At 42.4% G+C, this 22,049-nt stretch overlaps 1 protein-coding gene across 1 annotated transcript; it reads left to right on the plus strand.

Moving 5' to 3' along the window:
- The first annotated feature begins 3,030 nt into the window (after nt 1-3,030).
- Nucleotides 3,031-11,667, plus strand: LOC140184976 (probable G-protein coupled receptor 139). The gene is made up of 3 exons (XM_072238214.1): nt 3,031-3,082; nt 9,800-9,823; nt 10,769-11,667. Exons 1-3 carry the CDS (start codon nt 3,031-3,033, stop codon nt 11,665-11,667), a joined length of 975 nt encoding a protein of 324 aa, XP_072094315.1.
- Nucleotides 11,668-22,049: the final 10,382 nt, after the last annotated feature.

Raw genomic sequence — 22,049 nt, forward strand, 5'->3', positions numbered from 1 at the left:
AATCTACTTCCTGAATGTACTGAGACTGTCCGTGCTCTCCCCTTTTCAGAATTAAACCCATGATATTGCTGTATCCCGTACAAACAATGCAATGCTATTTAGTTCCCCGAACTATTGTACACACATCCCTCTGGTGTCCTGAAGGGTTTCTTCCGCACCAGCCAGGTGTTCACAGCATCCACGCTGTCTCGTCAAAGACTGAGCGCCGTCTGCTAGCTGGTCTGACACAGACACACAAGAAGACGGACTGACAATCACGCGGAAGCATATAAACACACAGAGATGCAGACAGACATAGATACATGAATAATTCAGACAGCTATTTTATGAAGTGTTTGAAACCATTCTTGCTTTGGGATATTCTAATGTGCTTGTGCTAAAGTCAACGGGCTTGGGGTGCGCACAGAACTGAGCATGTCGGTGTATTTGGGAGTGTCGGCGGGTTCGAGGAGTTTTGGTGAATATGGGGATACACGGGGATTTGCCGATGTGCGCGCACATATACAAACCCCATTTCCAAAAAAGTTGGAATATTTTCCAAAATGCAATAAAAACAAAAGTCTGTGATACGTTAATTCACGTGAACCTTTATTTAACTGACAAAAGTACATAGAAAATATTTTCAATAGTTTTACTGAGCAACTTAATTGTATTTTATAAACATACACAAATTTAGAATTTGGTGGCTGCAACACACTCAACGGAAGTTGGGACAGAGGCATGTTTACCATTGTGTTACATCACCTTTCCTTTTAATAACACTTTTTAATCGTTTGGGAACTGAGGATACTAAATGTAGTAGATTTGCAATTGGAAATGTTGTCCATTCTTGCTTGATATAAGGCTTCAGCTGCTCAACAGTCCGTGGTCTCCGTTGTCTGATTCTCCTCTTCATGATGCGCCATACATTTTCAATAGGGGATAGATCTGGACTGGCAGCAGGCCAGTGAAGCACACGCACTCTGTGTCTACAAAGCCATGCTGCTGTAGCCCGTGCAGAATGTGGTCTGGCATTGTCCTGCTGAAGTAAGCATGGGCCTCTCGGGAAGAGACGTCGCCTTGATGGCAACATATGTCTCTCTAAAATCCTAATATACGCCTCAGAGTCAATGGTACCTTCACATACATGCAACTCACCCATGCCGTGGGCACTGATGCACCCCCCATACCATCACAGATGCTGGCTTTTTCACCTTCCGCTGATAACAATCTGGATGGTCGTTTTCATCTTTGGCACGGAGAACTCGACGCCCGTTTTTTTTCCCCAAAACTAGCTGAAATGTGGACTCATCTGACCCCTCAGAGGATCGGTCTCCCTAACAACTCTATCAGTGGGCCGCACCCACTCATAACAACCGGGACATCTCAGTTCTCATATCTGCCGCAATCTCCTCTACCGTTCCACTCGACATGCAGTCCGTGGTCAGCTCAACGAAGGACATCACTAGCGAGGACCGTACCCTGCCGACGGAGGCGTCCCGGGCCTCCTCCGCATTCTCCTCCTCCAGTACGCCTCTGATCAGCTCGACAGCCGGTGGTGTGTCGCGCGTCTAAAGCGGCAGTCGGAGACCCCCAAGTTCTGGGACTGGGCGCCTTCCGCTATTTGGTCCATTCTTAACTCATCCAACTCAACCGTCTGAATGGTTCCTCTGTGCCGCGATCAATTTAGCTGCCTCTCCAGCCGAAAAGAAATGTAGGCAGAAAGCTTCTCCCCCTCCTCCTGACACACGCTCCGAAACCCCGTCATGAGCTCCACTGGGCTTTCTGTCGCAACAAACACCTTTTCCGGTGCTTGCATTTAGGCCGCAGAATGTCAGTGAGATTCTGAGCTTCACGGCTCTCACTCAGTCAGCAGCCCGCCCCCTCAAACTTTCAGCCGATCGCTGTCGCTTTACGTTATCAGAGCAACGCCACTCATCGAACAACTGAGAGGTTTGCCTCGCCTAAGTCTCATACTCCTCCTCCCCTTTAGCAGTGTGCTTCGTTCCTGAGAACAGACGGAGTCTACCATAGCTGGCACCTTGAACCTGGGCATTTTTCTGTTTATTCACCAGGGAGTTAACCCAACGCACTCCTCGCTGGGAAGCTAATTAGACTTTTCAAACCAGACCATCCCTTCGCCTTGCTACGCAGAAACAAGAGAACCCTGCTTTTGAAGTCTCCACCCCGGGCTGCGGGAGACTCGACTTGCGATTCGGCCCGCTCTCTTGCACTCTCCTTTTCCCGGAAGGTATGGACAGATCACCGCCCCTGCCTCTCTCTCCTGGGGTCCCAATATAACCAGGCAGTTCCACTGCCGTTATGCGAGCGCCGGTCTGAATTAAAACGAAGTCTGTGTCCATTATTTCATCAAATCTCCACCCCACAATGTAAACTTTCCCTACAGTTTAACTGTACTTAAAATTCGAATTAACAATTCATCAGGAGTGCAATATCGATCCCACGCAATACGCACGAGTTCATTGTCAGTAAAGCCGAGTATTCACACCGCCGCTTAAACCCGGCAACATCCAAACCCACGTATCGTAATCACTTTACTTAACAATAATTTAGCACAGAATTAAACGCACGACCCATTGGTTCAATGCTGCATCACACAACATCCAACGAAATCAATCTCGGACGATCCCCCACAATGGTGACCATTCGATACTGTTGGCCTTAAAAATCAAGGGAAGATAATCTCTGGCTGGTGAGATTGAGATGCGAGACCACCCCGAAAACCCCTGATTTTGCGGACGCTGCGTGATTTGTTACCCTGTAACAAATCAGTAGGTCGAAATGACAGAGAGTGCAACGTATACAATTAAATGATTTGGCTTTAAAATTCTTAATTTGACCGCAGGGTTAACGAGGAGAAAGCAAATAAAGAAAGGACCGATTTTTAATGAAATAGTCTAATGTGCACAAGTTGGCGCTCATGGTTTCCCTTCGCTGATTCTCCTTCGATCCACGGCCTTGGTCGGACCCTGGCTCCGTGGTCGGCGTCTTCTCTCTTCATCTCCCGCCGAACAAAAGGCCCAGATCGCCATGGTGTCAGGCACACGGCACGAAATCACCCCCCAGTCTTTGGACGTCTCATGTAAGCACCCGTTACCTCTAATCATAACCCAAACACTGCATCTACAAAGAGACCATTACATTCTCCGTGAAACCTGTCCCACGGCGTGACACTAATTTATAGCTGATCAGTCCTATTTACGCTTACACTCTAAATAGGGACAGTTTAATTTGACTGAGACCGCGTTTCACTTTCAATTGCTCTACGGCAGTTTGTTGACAACCGCTGCGGGAACGAAACGCTACCAACAGAACAGTTGTTATGGGTTAGAATGATTATGTCGTTCGTCCTATCAGCCAATTTCAACAACCCTAGTTAGTATCTTTTATCATTTAGTAAATAACAAACAACAGCTCGCTTGTTTGTTGCAAATGTTTAGTTTCTGGGCCAACACGTATGTCTTTGGACTATTGTAGGCAACGTTCAGAGAAGAGCTGAAGAGTGGATGAAATATATATTTACATTCAGTCGTCTGTTGTGTAGATAAAGCGCAACTGCTATTGAATGTTGGCAGAAACCGGAAAAAATGTTGGAAAATATTAGTGTGTTTGTCAGGTCTGCCATTTGTTCATTATTCAAATATTCTTGCGTTTATAGAGACTGACATAAACACTCGCCCAACGCGTCCTTTTCACCAAGAGACCTATCGACTCTTATCCAATACCTGCTTCCAGTTCCCCCTATGTAATTGTCCAAATGTATGTTAGTCATTTAAATTTTGCTTATCTCGACCTGTTCTGTCAGTTCGTTTCATACATTCGCCAACTTTTCTGTGAAAATCCTTTCCTTGTTGACATGTTAAATCGTAGTTTTCACATATTTCCGGGCATCACTCCGGAGAAACATTGTATCATTTCTTAATGCATGTATGCATTTCTAAATGACAATAAAAGAGGACTGAGTGTTCTCATAACCTAATCTAATTTCCGTGTCTTGTAAAATTTGCGAAAAAAGAGAAAACAAACAGTGAACAATGGATGAAACTAATGCAATATGCATGAAATGGAACAAAATGTCAATGGTGAGAATGGAGATGGACTAGTGTGTCAGCGGCAGAAACCAGAGTGCATTTCTATGCCGGAAAACTCTGTTTTTAATCTGTCCATTTATTTCAGTAGTTTCAAGAAACCAACTTCTTACATTAATCACAGATGACCGTGTGGATGTGATGATGTCCTTCGAGTAATACAACTATATCGATCTTTTGCTAAGTTATTTCTCATCCATATTGGCCACTATCGTGGGACCAAACCAAAGATCCGTGAAAATAATGAGCTGTGAACGTTCCCCTTCCAGGAAAAAGATTCTCGCATTTAAAAGCCAAACTACATGCCTTTCCATAACTGCAAACATTCTCAACATTTTGCGCCTACTGTTAATTGTTTGAGAGTAACAGCGCACGTTTTAAAAATATGGAAATATAGAATAATTTCATTTGAAATATGCAACCTCTGTGTCAGAAAGAATGTACAACATCGAGGGCCATGGCCCGGTGCAGGCCGGTGGAAGTAGGCAGTATAGATGGTTTCGGTACGGACTTTATTGGCCATCGACCTGCACCGGGGGCAGATCCCTCACTGTTATATTAAAATGGTCGTTGTGACGCGTCTAGTGTGGTAATGTAGTCGCTGGTCCTTGTCGCTGTCACTTTCAGCATCAAACTGGCTAGCAGTTTTGGGAAAAGGACAGATGAATGCGTAACTCGCTCCCAGCCAGTACATAGCCTCTCTGGCAGCCTCCTCGCTGACGACACACGGAAGCTGAACTCTTTTCGGACTCTAGCTGAACTACAGAGGACGGGGAGGAGGTCTGACCCTTGCACACAGAGCATACAGGCCCTTCGGTGTGGGGACACGCTCTGGTGCTCGTGAAACAGATCCTCAGCGCTGAGTAAATAGCCCCATTGCTATGTGGGTAGTAACACGACTGATATCCATTGTTTTCCTAGTGTTTGTTCAGAGCACTGTCTCTAATATGACTACATAGGTGTCTTAGTCTTTGATGGAAATCTAACTGAACACCTTGTTCACGAAGTGGTAAAAGCTTATCCAAGTAGAGCTGCGAAATTGAGTTGCCGACCGAACGGGACGAAGATTTCCGACAAGCATCATTTATCTGGTGCCGGGTAATTCGCAGATGGAACAATATCGATGAGAAAAAAGAATCACTGCTTCTCCCGTTTCCAAACTGAAAACATTAATTTGGGATGCGTGATTGTGAGGGGAAGCATTGCTTTGTCCGGCGGAGCAGCATTTCTAATGTCATCTCATCTCAGTAAGTCTGCTAATCATTTACATTGACCATAGTCCGAAATACATTAGTCAACAGGAATAACAGATAATGATAACCAAAAAAATCATAATTTAACTTTTGGAGGTTAGTTGAGAGGCTTGCCATCATCCTGGAATTAAAAACAGGGGATAAAATATGTTCGGCTGAATTAGCTGAACATAGAAGAATGTTAAAGATGTTTTATTGTGGAGGATAAGTCGTCAATGGAAGAACACAGTGTTCAGTGTCGACCATCTGCCATTTCCAGTACTCATGTAACATCTCCGATCTTACCAACGGCCACAAAAAAAATCGCAAAGTAGGTTTTACGGGGAGATCGGGTGCTGTGTGTCTGAATTATGAGTATGATGCAACCAATAGCTTGTTTAAGTTTGACCAAAGCTATGACCAGGTAATTCGATTGTGTTTATTATGGTTGATTGTAAAAGTGGTGTTACTGTCAGAAATTGGAAGCTGTTGTGATGTGAGAAGGTGCTGTTTGTTTTACGGGATTAAACAATGGATGGTGAGTGAAATAAAAATCTCTCCGCTCCCCACCATGACGCTGTCTGAATTTACCGAATATTCATACTGATTCCCTTGATCTACTCTGCGTCTCTGACAATTCGAAGTGAGGCGAAGGATCTGATCGGTTCCGTGTGATTTCTGCGCAGTTGCCCTACATATAAAAGGCTATTCACAGATGTGTCTCGACAGCGGATGTGGGCGTCACCTCCCCATGGGACGCGAAATACAAGATTTTCAGAACGTGTGGTATCACGGACACTTTTCTCAGCAGCAAAAAAAAAACGTAAATTGTCCAAATTGATTCCGAGCACCCATTTTAATATCCTGCTTTTATCTCTTTTGTTTTTGAAAGATATCAGAGTGGAATCAAGTTTAGAGTAATTTATGAAATTTTAAAAAAATACAGAGTGGAAAGTAAAAAGAGCTCGCATTCTGTGGCTGGAATCTCATCGTCTCTGCATCTCTGAAACTCTAAACAGACTTGCATAACTAACGTCAGCAATTACATTTTATGAATTCTATTATTTTATTATAACTAGGTGTCTGTGCAGTAATTCAGCATACTTAAACACACTAACAAGAATCTTGTCTGCTAATTAGTATTTTAGAAGACAAACACAATCCTTACAGAAAGCAATTTTCTATATCAACTCGAAATTCAAAACCAGTGTACTAGAAATCTTGTGCAACATATTTTAACATTCTATAGAAACGCAGTGTGGAAAGGCTTCTTTTCAGATTGCTCCCGAATTATACCGATCTGTCTCACAAAATACCACATCTAAATTCCCTATTTATACGAACACTGATCATTAATTTCTCCAATGGTCAATTCTCTCTGAATTGGGTGAACTCGTATCCGAGTTTGAAACTAAAACACTAGATTTAAAAGTAATGCCGGAAAGACAACACAAATGCTCCTATTTTCCTTCATTCAGAAATTTAAGAAACAACTGAGAAAAATACCTTAGAATAATCATTACAGCACAGTAACGGACACTCCTACATACACATCCATTCTGCTGCCATCTATTTGCATGTAGAGAGTTTTATAACTGCTCCCAGCGGGTGTTCCATGCACCCACCACTCTGTATAAACTACTTTCTTCTGACGCCCAACCTTATACTTACTTCCAATCACCTTAAAATAATTCCCTCTTATAATGAACATTTCCGCAATGGGAAAAGTATCTGGGTACACGTCTATCCACGCCTGTCGTCATCTTGAATAATTCTAGCAATTCAGACCTCATACTCCTTTGCTCCAAAAGAAATGTTCCATCTCGGATAACTTACCTTCAAAGGGCATACACTGAAGTCTAGAAATCACCTTAGTAAATTCTCTCTGCACCCTCATTAAAGCTCTCGAATCCTTCCTTTAATAAACTGCTAACAACGTAGTAATGATATCGCCAATGTTTTGTTGTTTGCCCCAGTTTCCCATCCTAACTAAACTAAACTTGGCCCAAAACGTCGACTGTACCTCTTCCTGACCTGCTGCGTTCACCAGCAACTTTTATGTGTGTTGCTTCAAATTCCAGCATCTGCAGATTTCCTCACGTTTGCATGGAAGTTTAGTTAGAAAGATTCAGTCACTCGGTATACATGGAGAGGTGGTAAATTGGATTGGACATTGGCTCAATGGAAGAAGCTAGAGAGTGGCAGTGGAGGATTGCTTCTCTGAGTGGAAGCCTGTGACTAGTGGTTTATAACAGGGATCAGTGTTGGGTCCATTGTTATTTGTCATCTATATCAATGATTTGGATGATAACGTGGTAAGTTGGATCAGCAAATCTGCTGATGATACAAAGATAGGAGGTGTAGTGGACAGTGGAAAAGGTTTTCAGAGCTTGCAGAGGGATTTGGAACACCTGAAAAATGGCAAATGGAGTTTAAAACAGACTACTGTGACGTATTGCACTTTGGAAGGACAAACCAAGGTAGAACATACAAGGTAACTGATCGGGCACTGAGGAGCGCAGTAGAACAGAGGGATTTGGGACTACATATACAAAACATCCTAAAAGTGGCGACACAGGTGATAGGGTCGTAAGGAGAGCTTTTGGTATATTGGCCTTTATAAATCAAAGTATTAAGTATAAGAATTGCAATGTTATGGAGAGGTTGTATAAGGCATTGGTGAGGCCGAATTTGGAATATTATGTGCAGTTTTGGTCACCAAATTACAAGAAGCATATTAATAAGGTTGAAGGAGTACAGAGAAGGATTGCAAGGATGTTGCCGGGACTTGACAAACTGAGTTACAGAAAAAGGTTGAATAGGTTCGGACTTTATTCCCTGGAGTGTAGAAGAATGAGGGGATATTTGATAGAGGTATATAAAATTATGATGGGTATAGATAGAGTGAATGCAAGCAGGCGTTTTCCAATGAGGCTAGGGGAGAAAAACGAAACACTGGAAATGGGTTAAGGGTGAAGGGGGAAAAGTTTAAAGGGAACATTGGGGGGGGGGCTTCTTCACACAGAAAATGGTGGGAGTGTGGAATGAGCTGACAGATGAAGTGGTTAATGCGGGCTCACTTTTAACATTTAGGGAAAACCTGGACAGGTACATGGATGAGAGGTGCATGGAGGGTGACGGTCCAGGTGCAGGTCAGTGGGACTAGGCAGAAAAATGGTTCGGCAACAACCAAGAAGGGCCAAAGGGTCTATTTCTGTGCTGTAATGTCCTACGGCTATGTTTTTCTATAACATGGGGCTGGAAACTACAAACATTGTCCGAAATGATGTATTACAGATATAATGAAGCCATGGGACTTCCCACACACAGGGTAGCGTGAGGTATAAGTTATTGTTATTTTATGTCGCCTATAACAACTCATGCGAATTAAATACAACGATTCTTAAATTCAGTAAGAAAAATATGGAGACTGCATCACCTATGGATAAATTACAGCTCTCATGTCTTCCCATAATGGACACACAGAGACGTGTAAAATTTGCAACATAGTAAAAGAAAAAAAATTAGCGCGCAATGTATGAAAATAACGCACCTGCAAGAAATAACACAAAATGTCATTGCAGAGAGAGGAAATGAATCGATAAGTTAGTGGGAGAAATACGAGTCCTTCATGATAAACAGTGCAGTTCTATTGAAAAAAAAATGGTATTGAGTGTATCTATTTTTACAGATAGTTTTGTGAAACACGCTCCTTACATTAATCACAAATGAGCCAGCTGTGCCCGTATGTTTAGATGTGGATGTGTACTTCGAGATGCATAACTAATCTAATCGTTTACTAAATTATTTCTCCGTGAGATTGATCACTGTTGTGGCACCAAACCAAATGGAAAGCAAGCAGGAGGTGTGAATGTTCCCCTTACAAGAAAAGATTATTGAATTGGACAATCAAACTGAATGTCCTTCCTTAACCTCAGAATCTTAATGCCCTTCGCCTATTGTTACTGTTGATTATTATTTGAGGGTGATAGTCCACATTGTATACATATTGCGACGAAGGATTATTTTATGTGAAAGGCACAAACTCTGTGCCATAGAGAAAGAAAGTACAACGTTCTTGTTTAAAAGAGTGAATCAACAAAATTAAACATAATTGTTATTTTGTGATACTTTCGAGGGAGAGATTTTCATTGCACGATGACGCAATTCATATAAATGGTTTACCTGAAGTGTTTGTTTAGTGGACTGTCTCTGATGTGACTAACCACGTGGTATGATTAATTGCCAGAGGGCACTTTCCTCTCCTGTATAAGAGTTTGCAAAGCAAACCACAGCAGATATTCGCAGTTGGACTACTTTCAACTGATAACAAATTCAGACAGAAAATGGGCTATCCAGCAATTTACTACGTCGCGAGTATTTACTATCCTGTACTAGCAGCGATTGGTATCCCTAGTAAGTAACTGAAATTGACTGCTACTGCATGAATGTGATTTTTTGTTTGAACACTTCTTACAGATGGTGCTTCATTTGATGAATGTGGTAAGCCTGGTCGGATTTAAGTACATATCTTATTGTATGCGTTTATTTTTCTCTGGAATTGTTACTCGTTTCCCACGTCCGATCATTTTGTCTGTATATTATTCTGTTCTAGCATTTTACCTCTCTCGACCTTCCAGCTTTACCATCACGTCTTGTTCTAAATCTGACTCCTCATCAATGTAGAAATTTTAAAGTTTACGAAAATGAAATCAAAATCTTTAGCATCGCTGCAGCAGCTCTCTCCACGGGCTCCCCGGTTTTTCGGGAATACCCAGTTTGTTCCCCTCTCCGTCTTAATGCAACAGAAGTTTTCTTTTCTCTATTTATTTGTCTAATTGTCTCTCTAATTGTCACAATAGCTTTGAAAGCTCTTCACTTTTAGAGTGTCCTCCTTTCCTGGTTGGTTTTAATTTAGATAAGATTAGATGTATTTTATTTTATTTCTTACATCCACCTCATAACATGAAGGAGTAAAAACCTTTATGTTGCGCCTCCGTCGCAATGTACAAGATCCAAGTTCATTTGCCACCTCTACATGGAAACGTGCATGTGGATGCCGTTCATCCAATCCAAAATATTATCTCCGAGGAAAGAGTCTCACTGATTCAATTTTATTCCCGCAATATATTAAAAACATGCAGCATTCTCAGCTACAATGATGGGTCTGTCCTGAGAGCGGGTCGGTAAGACGCCCACTGGAAACCCTGCTTTCAGCTGTAAAGTTGCGGATCGACTGTTACTCGGGCCGTCGTTACCATCCGATCGAAGGACAGTGACTGAGCCCGTACGAATAATACCTCCAGTCTCCGAATCGAAGCCTGCCTGACCCCGCAAAGGGATCAGACGTTCACTCAATCCGATTCAGCACATTTCTATGCTTGTATATCAAGTAAAAATGATCCGGGTTTCTGCGCATGAAACTAACTTTCCTTTGCTCCGTTGCAGTTAATTTAGTGGCGATTGTGATCCTGTTTCTGGGAAACTGCGGACTCTCTAAATGCATCTGCCGTTACCTGGTGGGAATGGCAGCAGCTGATTTACTGGGTGTCATTATTGCTGTTATAATCTCTGAGATTAATAATATTTATGCTTATGCCTTTCCGTTGCTCATCACACCGGTTTGCGCCGTGACGCATGTCCTGAGGATCACAACCATGGACTGTTCTGTTTGGCTCACGGTGGCTTTCACGTTCGATCGCTGTATTGCAATCTGCAGTCAAGAGCTGCGGGAACAATACTGCACCGAGAGGACCGCGACTATTGTGATTGTAATTGTGGTTTTAGGAAGCTGTGCGAAGTGTGTTCCATTCTACTTCGCGGTAGAACCTTACATTATCATTGATAACGTACCTTGGCGATGCATTTTGAAAGCGGAATACATTTATTTACCAATATGGAAAGCATTCCAATTGTTTCACATCATCACTACACCTTCGTTGGCGATCGGCTTGATTCTGCTTTTCAATGCTTTAACAGTCAGTCATATTATCGCGGCAAACAGAGTTCGCCGGGGGCTCAGGAACAGCAGCGAGAAAAAGAATGATCCGGAGTTAGAGAACCGGAAAAAGTCAATAATATTGTTGTTCGCTCTCTCCGCCAATTTCATATTGTTGTGGATCCCCTATATTGCATACACTATGAACTGGCAAGTTCAGAATTACTTTTACACAGACAGATATTTGAATACCCCGACGTATATCCTGCAACAGTTTGGGTTCATGTTGCAGTTTCTTTGTACCTGCACCAACACGTGTATCTACACTCTGTCACAGAGAAAATTCAGGGAGGAGCTGAAGGGTGGAGTCAAATATCTGGTTACGTTAAATCGTCGACTTTGTAGGTAAAACACAAATCGAATTGTAAGCGTTGACGGGAGTTGAAATACATTTCTATATTATTGATTTGTTTGGTAAATGTGCCTATATTCCTGCAGCCAGGTGATTGAACGTTAGCAGTCTGCCGGTTTCAGTACAGTCAGTCAGTATATGGGGCAGGAAACAACACAATGGCGCAGATGCGTTCGCTACATCAGCAGAAATTGTATTAACAACCTGGAGTAATATCGGAATCTGGGCCAACAAACTATGTGAAGCCATTATTATTTTTCTTACTTTGGTAGAATTCTATTCTAATTCATTGGATCATTCCAGCGATTTCTGTGACAATTGGAGAATTATGCTTGAAATGTGGAAAACTTGTGTCAGTTAGAGTGAGCTCATTAATCTACAATTTCCATTGTACCAGTGAAAAATACCTGGCAGCTGCCTTTTCATTCAGAAAGCACGTGCCTCTTCCAAAGCCGGTCTAAAACTGCACGACATCCCAGTGAGCTCCATAAATGGAGATGTGTAACAGTCTTACTGAGGGGGAATGGTATCAGAAATGTAGCTGTGGATTTTCTTTTTGTGTTAATTTTCGTCGTCATTAAAAAACCCACTCTGCAGAAGCATTTGGATCTAATACATTGTGTCTACTAATGTTATGGATTTGAAATTTCACAAATTGCGATGACCTTGGAAGAGGACGCGACCAATGCTTCACACGGCATGTGTGCTGAATGCTCTAACAGTAAACGAGAGATCAAAAACAAATGACAGCATCAAGCAGCAGCCTCAGTGCGTCTTGACGGATCTTTACTGGTTCCATTACACTTTCTGTTCCGTCTACATGATGTCCCCATACTACACACAATCTACACGGTGACACAGAGGAAAATCAAGGAGAAGCTGAGAAATGTCAAACATCTAGTGACATTATGTGGTCAGTTCAGTGGAAAGCACACAAATCTAATTGTAAGTTGTTTTGGTAGATCAAATACATTTCTTTATAATTCGTATCTTCAGTAAATAAGTCACATATTCAAGAAGTCTGGTGAACGAACCAGTAGTTGGGATTCGGAATCATAATCTGAATTAAGTTTAATAACATTGACAAATATTGTGAAATATGTTGCTTACCACAAGAGCATAAGACCATGAACTATAGGTGTAAGAGTAGGCCATTCGGCCCATCCAGTCTTCTCCACCATTCAATCAAGGGCTGATCCAATTCTTTCAGTCATCACCACTCCCCTGTCTTCACCCCATACCCTAACCAGCACCATGCTTTCAATAAATAATAATAAAACTATAATTTTCAATGAGAAGTACATGCAAAGGTCCAGCATAAATTCTCGAAGCAGTTAAAAGTGAAGTAAGATACTGAGATAGTGTTGAGGGATTTACTGTCCCTTTAGAAATATGATGGCGTAGCTAAGTAATATTTCCCTTTCGGAGCTGGAGAAGCAGTGTTATTTTCTCACTGACGTTGGTTTTGCTACGGATTACCCGGCACCGCGATAAAAGATGCACCTCGAAAATCTTTGCCCATTCCCATGGCAACTCAATTTCACAACTCCACCTGAATAACTTCCTCCAAGTAAACGAGGTGTTCATTTAGATTTCCATTAAAGACTAAGACGCCTATTGAGTCACATCAAGATGGTCCACTGAACAAACACTTCAGGTAAATAATTGATATCAGTTATATCATGGTACAATGAAAATCGCTCTTCAGAAAGCATATTTCCACATATGAAATAACAAATGTGGTTAATGTCGTTCACTTACACTGTAAAATGTGAATAGTGTCATAAACTCATGAAAGTACAGCTCAAAAGTTGAACCTTCGGCTTATCTAGTCCATGTCGAAGCCATTTAAAATACCTGCTCCCATCGACCTCCACTGGAACTATTACTCCACCATTACGAACATTCTTTCGGACACCGAGTTTACAAGTTTCAAATGAGACAGTTCTATGTTTCAATGTTTTTTATTGATTTCTTACATAAAAGAAGAACACAGAGTACAGAATACAGTTTATTATAATCACACTTATAGTGTCGAAACCCCATATTCATGTAATTTAAATTGTAATATTGAAAAATAATATTTTTATTATTCAAAAAAATCTATATCCACTACCAAAAAAAGCTATTCGGTGAAGAAAGAAAAAAAGGAAAAATCCTTATCATAAACTAAAACATATCATTAGCCAACATCCGTGTATTTAATAACAAAACAATGATTTTGAAAATAATTCAGAATTGGTCCCCACAATGTTAGAAAGTCTTGTCTTGATTCAGAAATGTAACAACGAATCTTATCTAAATGTAAGCATGACATAACATCATTTTACCATTGAGCATGAGTCGGCGGAGCAAAGTCCTACCCCCTGAACAACAAAGCCCTTCCAGCCACAGGAAATAAATGCCAACAGGTGCAAGTCAGGTGTCTCAACAAGAATATCTTTTCCTCCAACAATACCGAATAATGCGGTCAAAGGGTTAGTTTTAAATTTTACTTTAAAAAGTACAGAAAAAGTTTGGAATACTTCCTTCCGATATTTTTCAAGACTCGGACATGTCCAAAACATATGAATTAGTGAAGCTTCTCCATTGTTATATCTGTCACAATACGGAGATATATCCAAATAAAATCGAGACAGCTTATCTTTAGTCATGTGGCCCCGATGTAACACTTTAAATTGTAGCAGAGAGTGACGGGCACATAACGATAAGGTATTAATCAATTTTAAAATTTCATTCCAAGATTCCTTGGAAATTGAAAGCTGTAAGTCTTGTTCCCAGAGATTTTTAATTTTGTCTAAAGGGACGTTTATCATTCCCAACAACATAGAATAAATATTAGATATTGGTTCATTATGAAGATGTTTCAATTTAAAAATTACATCTAATAAATTCTTATCGGAACTTTTAGGAAATCTATGTAATTAAGATCACAGAAATTCTCTGATTTGCAAATATCGAAAAAAGTGGCTTTTTGGTAAGCTATACTTAGCTGACATCTGCTCAAACGAAAAGCGACTTCCTCCACAAACAAATGCTGGAGGCATTTAATACCCAGTCTATCCCAATCTTCGAAAATTGCATCAGTCATAGAAGGTTTAAAAAAAAGATAGAGAAAATGGGACTTGAAGATAATTTCAATAAACCAAAATATTTTCTAAATTGAACCCAAATCCTGAAAATATATTTAACGACAAAACTATCAATTAGTTTACTTAAAAATAAAGGAATTGAGGATCTGAGAAGAGAGATAATAGAAAATTTATTAACAAACGTTAGGATAACTGGCCTATAATTTCCTTTCTTTTGCATTCATCCCTTCTTGAGGAGCGCAATTTACAATTGTCTAGTGCTCCGGGACCATGCCAGAATCAAGTTATTCTTGAAAGGTCATAAATAACGCATCCATTTAGCTCTTGAGCAACATCTCTCAGGACTCTGGGATGTAGTCCACCTGGCCAAGATGACTTACCCACTTTAAGATCTTTGATTTTGCCTAGCAGTTTTTCCTTTGTAATAATATAGGCACTTACTCCTGTTCCTGCACCAGTGGCACACTGCTGGTGTCTTCCTCAATGAAGACTGGTGCGAAGTGTCCTGTAAGTTCCTCTGCCATTCCTTTGTCCCACATCACTAGCTCACCAGCATCATTTTCCCGTGGTGCAATATCAACTCTCACCTCCCTTTTACTGCGTGAGGAACTGAAAACACCCTTGGTATGCTGCTTATATTACTTGCTAGTCTGCCCTCATATTTCATCTTTTCCCGTCTCATAGATTTTCCCGTTTCCTTTTTTCTGAAGTTGAAGAAACTAATAATAAAAAAAAAACTATTAACACTAATAGGGAGGAGAAGATGGCGGCGCGACGCACCTCGCAGCGGCCTCTCCGGTGGTGATGTCTGTTATTTGTCAAGTAGGGTGCCGTGCACAATCCTGATTTGATGAAGACGGACGTGAGAGCACGGGGGAACATGGTGAAACTTCTGAAATGCCTGCTTCGCTTCTGCTGCTACTGTGTGGTCCAGAATCTCCGGAGGGGAAGGCCCCGAGTACTCGGCTTTTCTTGTTTCTCGGCAGCCGGGGTGGAGTCGAAGCGCTCGGCAGATGATGATGCTCGGAGAGGCTATGTCGGAGGGCTGGTCGGAGGCTTGAAGTTTTCGGATGGCCTCAGAGTTCGCTGTGGTCGGGTACTTCCGATGGTGCTGCATCGGCACGTTTCTGGCGCTTGGAGGTTCATATTAGGGAGAGCTTCTCCCTTCTACCGTCTGCGTGAGATGGCGAGGCGATCGGGACTTTGAGACTTTTCTTTACCGTGCCCATGGTCCGCTCTTTATCAATTTGCGGTATTGCTTTGCACTATTGTAACTATATGTTATAATTATGTGGTTTTGTCAGTTTTAGTCTTGGTTGTCCTGTAGACGAATATCGAAGTGAGCACAAATTTGGGACCGTGCGCCGATTTGGGAATGTCGGAGGATTTGGGTTTGTGACGAATATCAGGGTTGTTTCCTTTATATATACTTTAATAATTAATGCAGTTTGGAACTTGATTTTTGTTCATTGCTATTTATTAAGCTGGAGGCAGCCATTTTGTGAACTGTTTCAAATGATACTTGCTCTGGGATAACCTGATGTGCATGTCGGGTTGTCAGCGGGTTTAGGTGTGTGCACGGATTTTGGGGTGCACACGGAATCTGGGTGCATGAAGACACGGTGAGCAGTAGGGACACGAAAACTCGGTAGAACAAAGGAACCTGGGAACACAGATTAATAAATACTTGATCGTGGCGCCACAGCTAGACAGGGTCGAAAAGAATCTTTGGACGCATTGGACTTCATAAATGCAAGTACTGAGTACAGGAGATGGGACGTTATTATTAAGTGGAATAATACGTTGATGGAGACCAATATGGAGTATACTGAGCAGCTTTTGTGTCCAGGAAAACAATGCCGATGAATTTGAAAGATTGCAGAGAAAAAAATATAATATGTACGTTTATTGGGAATCGGAGAGCTGAGTGGTCGTGAAATGTTGAATAGGTTAGGACGTTACTCCCTAGAACGTCCGAAAACGATGGGAGATTTCATAGGCATACAAAATTATGAGTGTTATAGAAAGGGTAAATGCAGGCAGGATTTTCCCTCTGAGTTTGGGAAAGACTAGAACTAGAGGTCGCAGTTTTAGGGTGAAATATGACATATATAAGTGAATTCTGAGTGGGATTTCCTTGACTCAGAGGGTGTTGCGGGCATGGGAAGAGCTGTCGGCCGATGTGCGTTTGATTGCATTGCAGAGAAGTTTGGATAAGTTCTAAATGGGCAAAAGGATTCATTTTCTTTGTTGCTGTGCTCTCTCACTCCAAGTAAAGTGTAGATGAAAGGGAACTGGTTGGCTCCGTTGTCGGGAGGGAAGCGTTATGTTTTAAAGCCTTTTTGATGGGGAATAGAACTGTATAGGTACTGGAAATCCATGGACAAAATGAGACGATCAGGGCCAGGGATTTTAAAGTTGTCGAAGCGCTGAAGAGCGCGGAGGTAGATGGGAATGGACTGAACCGAGGGGGATAAAATGAATTCGAGGTATACGGACACATGTTTAGTCAGGGAGGGGCAGGCAGAGACAATGGCCCTACCCACAAAAAGAGATAGGAACGCACAGACAGTAACACACAAAGGCAGACCCAAAAACCCGACAAACACTCAGAGACACAAACACAAAAAGACATACAAAGATGCAAAATAACATACAGATACAAACATCCACATACACACAGACACACACACACACACACACACACACACACACACAGACACACACACACACACACACACACACACACACACACACAAACAAACAAACAAACACAAAACGACACTTTCACATCTGTCTCCCCTGGTCTTTACTGTGTCCTGCTTACATTAAGTATTCGTTACGTTTAAATCTGCTTTCTCCCTAATGGGTTTGGGTCCTCATTTTTCTGAGATCAACGAGTTCAGGAGTGGAGCCATCAAGCACTCCTGATAGGTTTAGTCTTTCATGTCCCATCAAACCTCCTCAAATGTATAGAGTAGAGACTGTCCGAGCTCTCCCCTCTTCAGAATTAAACCCGTGATATTGCTGTATCCCTTACAAACAACGTGATGCGAGACAGTTCACGAAGCAGTACACACACATCCTTCTGGTGTTCTGAAAAGTTTCTTCCACATTAGCTAGGTGTTCTCCGTAGCCACGCCGTCTCGACAGAGACCGAGCGTTGTCTGCGAGCCGGTCTCTGACACAAGCACACTTTAATAATGGATGTATTTAGAACCTTTAACCTTTTAAAGGTAGAATCAGCTATTTTATGAACTGTTTGAACTGATTCGTGCTCTGCGATAATTTACTGTGCATGCGTGGACGGAAGCGGGTTTTGGTGTGGACACTGAATTGGGGGTGAACACGGATCTGGGTATGTGCGCTGATTTAGGGTGTGTCAGCTGTTACGGGGTTGTCCACGGACTTGGGGGTCGTTGGATTTGGGGGTGGGGTTGAATCTCAGGATGTTTCATTTATAGATACTTGAATAATAACTGCACTTTGAATTTTTCTTGCAAGTATTATTTTTTCCGGTGGAGTCAGCTATTTTGGAAACTATTTGAAATGAATTTTGCTCTCGGATAATCGACTGTTCATGTGGAGGTGTTAGCGGGCTTGGGTGTGTGGACGGATTTGGGGATACAAGCAGATTTGAGTTGCGCACACACTTGGGTATGTCAGTGGATTTCGAGGTGCGTCAGATATGGGCATGCGTGCTGATGTGGGGGTTTGTCAGCGAATATGGGTGTGCACACGGATTTGGGGATATCAGTTTAAACCGGGCAACCTGATGATATTCACAGTGCAGTCCGGGTCATAACAAGTGTCTCTACCGAATTTTGAACCGCAGATCCACTTAGAATGTATAAATAGCCTATCTGATATTTAAAAAAAGGTGATTAATCATTTAATTAATGTTTCAGAGATCTAAAATCCATTTCAATAGATACAGGTCAAATTTGACCCGGAACAGACTCAACGTACAAAAACTTGGAGCACCTGTACAAAAGTATAAAAATTTTAAATACTTTCACTTTTGCGTATTTTGGGTCACTTTAGGAAAAGTCATCAAATTTCGGCTAAAACTGGCATTTAGGGCGTTTTTACTGCTGTCAAATAAAACGGGTCAAATTTGACCCGGACTGTGGAGGCAGCAAATTTCTGACTGTTGGAAATGATCCTTGCTCCAGGGGCATCTATTATGCATCGGGGGGTGTCAGCGGTTTGGGTGCATACACGGATTTGGGGCGCGCAGGGATATGGGGATATGCGCGGACCTCGGGGTCAGTGAATTTAGGGGTTCACATGGGTTTGGAGTGTTTGATGATTTGGGGATGTCTGCAGATTTGGTGGTACAGGGATTTTGGGATGTGTGCAGAAATGTGGATGTGTTGGCGAACATGGGAATGCGGAGCTATTTGAAGGTGCACAGAGGTTTCGGGGTGTCTGAGAATTTGAGGAAGAACACAGATTTGGAGCTTGTATGTGGGTTTAGGGAAATGTGCAGAGTTCGGCGTTTGACAGCTAATGACGGAGTGCACGCGGATTTGAGATGTTGTCGGGGTTGGAGTTGCGTCCGAATGTAGAATTGTGCACATATTTCCGAGTGTGAGTGGATATCGAGGTGCACACCGATTTTCGGTGTCTGGATTTGGGGATGCACACAGATTTGAGGATGCTCACGGATTTGTGGATGCGCGCAGATTTTAGCGTGTGTCGGCACATGGACGGGATTACGTACAAATTTGGTTGTGAAACGGATTTGGGGTGTCCGTGGATTTGGTGTTGCGATGAATCTCAAGGTTGTTTCACTTACCGATACTGTAATAGCAAATGATATTTAAACTATATTGTCATTTGACTTAAGGTGGAAGCAGCTGTTTTGTGAATGGTTTGAAATGATTCCTGTTCTGAGATAATCTAATGTGCATTTCGGGTGTCAGTCTGTCTGGATGCGCACCGATCTGGGCATGTGAGTGTATTTGACGTGACTGGCAGGTTCGGAGGTTCGTACAGACTTGGGGTGCAGACAGATTTGAAGATTGCGCTGATGTAGGGGATTTCGGCGAATGCGGGCGTGCACAGTGTCTTGCAGATGTGCGCGGATATGGGCGTTTGTCAGCGAATATGAGATGTCGGTGGAGTTGTGAGCACACACTGACTCGAGAGTGCAGATGGATTTGTGGAGGTGCGCAGACTTGGGATTGTACGTGGATTTGGTGTTACGCACGGATTTTGGGAGTTGGTGGATTTAGAAGTGCTCAGGATTTGGGATTCACACGTATTTCATGTTTCTGAGGTGCATGTTTGGCGAATATCAAAGTTGTTTCATTTATGTATACTTTTAAAATAAATAGTTTAACCTTTGAACTTTGATCTTGCTGTATTTTAAGGTGCTTGTTGCTATTGTGAGAGCTGTTTGAAATGATTCTTCCTCTGTGGTTTTCTAATGTGGATGTGGAGGTGGCTGTGGATTTGGGGTACGCACAGATCTGGGTTGTTCACATACATAGGTATGTGGGTCGATTTGGGACTGTCGGCAGCTTTCAAAATGAACATGAATTTGGGCTTGGGGACATGTATTTGAGGGTGTGAGCAGGTTTGGGAGGATCGGAGGATTTGTGGTTCACACATATGGGCGGGTAGACACACAGAAAAACCTACAGCGCAATACTGGCTCTTCGGCCCACGATGCTGTGACGATCATGTACTTACTTTAGAAATTACCTAAGTTTACCCTCTATTACCCGCTATTTTTCTAAGTTCCATGTACCCATCCAAGAGCCGCTTAAAATACCCTATCGTACCCGTCTCTACCACCGTCGCCGGCAGCCCGTTACACGCACTCTCTGCTTTAAAAAAAAAAATCCTCTGTACCTACTTCCAATCACCTGAAAACTGTGCCCTCCCGTCCTAGCCATTTCAACACTGGAAAAAAAGCCTCTGACTATCCACACGATCAATGCCTCTCATCACCTTATACACCTCTGTCAATTACCTCGCATCCTCCGTGGCTCCAAGAACAAAAGGCCAAGTTCACTCAACCTATTCTCAGAGGGCATGCCCCGTAATCCTGACAATATCCCTGCAAATCTCCTCTGCTCCCTTTCTATAGTTTCCAGATCCTTCCTGTAGTGAGGTGACGAGAACTCCAAGTGGGGTCTGACCAGGGTCCTATATAGCTGCAACATTACCTCTGAGCTCTCAAACTCAATCCCACGGCTGCTGAGAGCCAATGCACTGCATGCCTTCTTAACCACACAGTCAACCTGCACGGCAGCTTTGAGTGTTCTATGGACTCGCACCACAAGATCCCTCTGATCCTCCACACTGCCAACAGTCTTACCCATTAATAGTACATTCTAGCGTCAAATTTGTCCTTCCAAAGTGAACCACCTCACATTTATCTGGGTTGAACTCCATCTGCCACCTCTCAGGCCAGTTTTGTATCCTATCGATCTCCCGCTGTAACCTCTGACAGCCAGTCACACTATCTACAGCACCCACATCCTTTGTGGCATCAGCGCATTTACTAACACGTCCCCCCACTTCCTTATTTCATGTAATTTATAATAATCGCCAAGTGAAGGGGTCCCAGAAGATATTCCTGAAGCACACTACTGGTCACCGACCTATATGCAGAATATGACCCGTCCACAACCACTCTTTCCCTGTTCTGTGCAAGCATATTCTGCATCCACGAAGCAAGGTCGCCTTGGATTAGGGTGTTTCTGGGTCCCAGTGGATGTTGGATTTGCGTCTATATATCGATTTGGGGATGCGTGCACATCTCGGGATGTGAGGGCAAACATGGGTTCGATGCCTTGAGGGTTTCCACATGGATTTGGGGGTGAGCACAGATTTGGGAGCGTTCCTAAGTTTAGAGCTGCACACAGATTTCGAGGTGTCAGTGATTTTGGATGTTCCATGCAAGTACATATGTATCTTGGTGTACACACCGATTTGCGGTTGTACACAGTTTTGTGTGTATTGGTAGACTTGTTGATGCACCTGGATTTGGGGTGTCCTTAACTTTGAATTTAGCCTTGCATTTTAAGGGACTGAGCATGGATTTGGAGATGTGCACTAATCTAGGAAGAGTCGAAGAATATGGGATTGCACACGGTGCTGAGGATGTGTGAGACTTTGGTGTGTCGACAGATTTAGGATGTCATTAAACGTTGAACTTTTTTTCATCCTATTTGTTTTAAGGTAGGAGCATTTATTTTGCAAGCTGTTTGAAATTATTCTTCCTCTAGGATACTGATTTGCATGTTTGCGAGTCATCGGTTTTAGGTTGCA

This window comes from Mobula birostris, chromosome 20 (genome assembly GCF_030028105.1).
Source record: "Mobula birostris isolate sMobBir1 chromosome 20, sMobBir1.hap1, whole genome shotgun sequence".
Classification (NCBI taxonomy): domain Eukaryota; kingdom Metazoa; phylum Chordata; class Chondrichthyes; order Myliobatiformes; family Myliobatidae; genus Mobula; species Mobula birostris.

Bases quoted from the DNA above. Each gene is read 5' to 3' on its own strand.
- LOC140184976 (XM_072238214.1), top strand. From the start codon at position 3,031: ATGGTGTCAGGCACACGGCACGAAATCACCCCCCAGTCTTTGGACGTC. The intron at 3,083-9,799 runs GTAAGCACCCGT...CACTTCTTACAG, and splicing joins CCAGTCTTTGGACGTCTCAT to ATGGTGCTTCATTTGATGAA. The intron at 9,824-10,768 runs GTAAGCCTGGTC...GCTCCGTTGCAG, and splicing joins TGCTTCATTTGATGAATGTG to TTAATTTAGTGGCGATTGTG.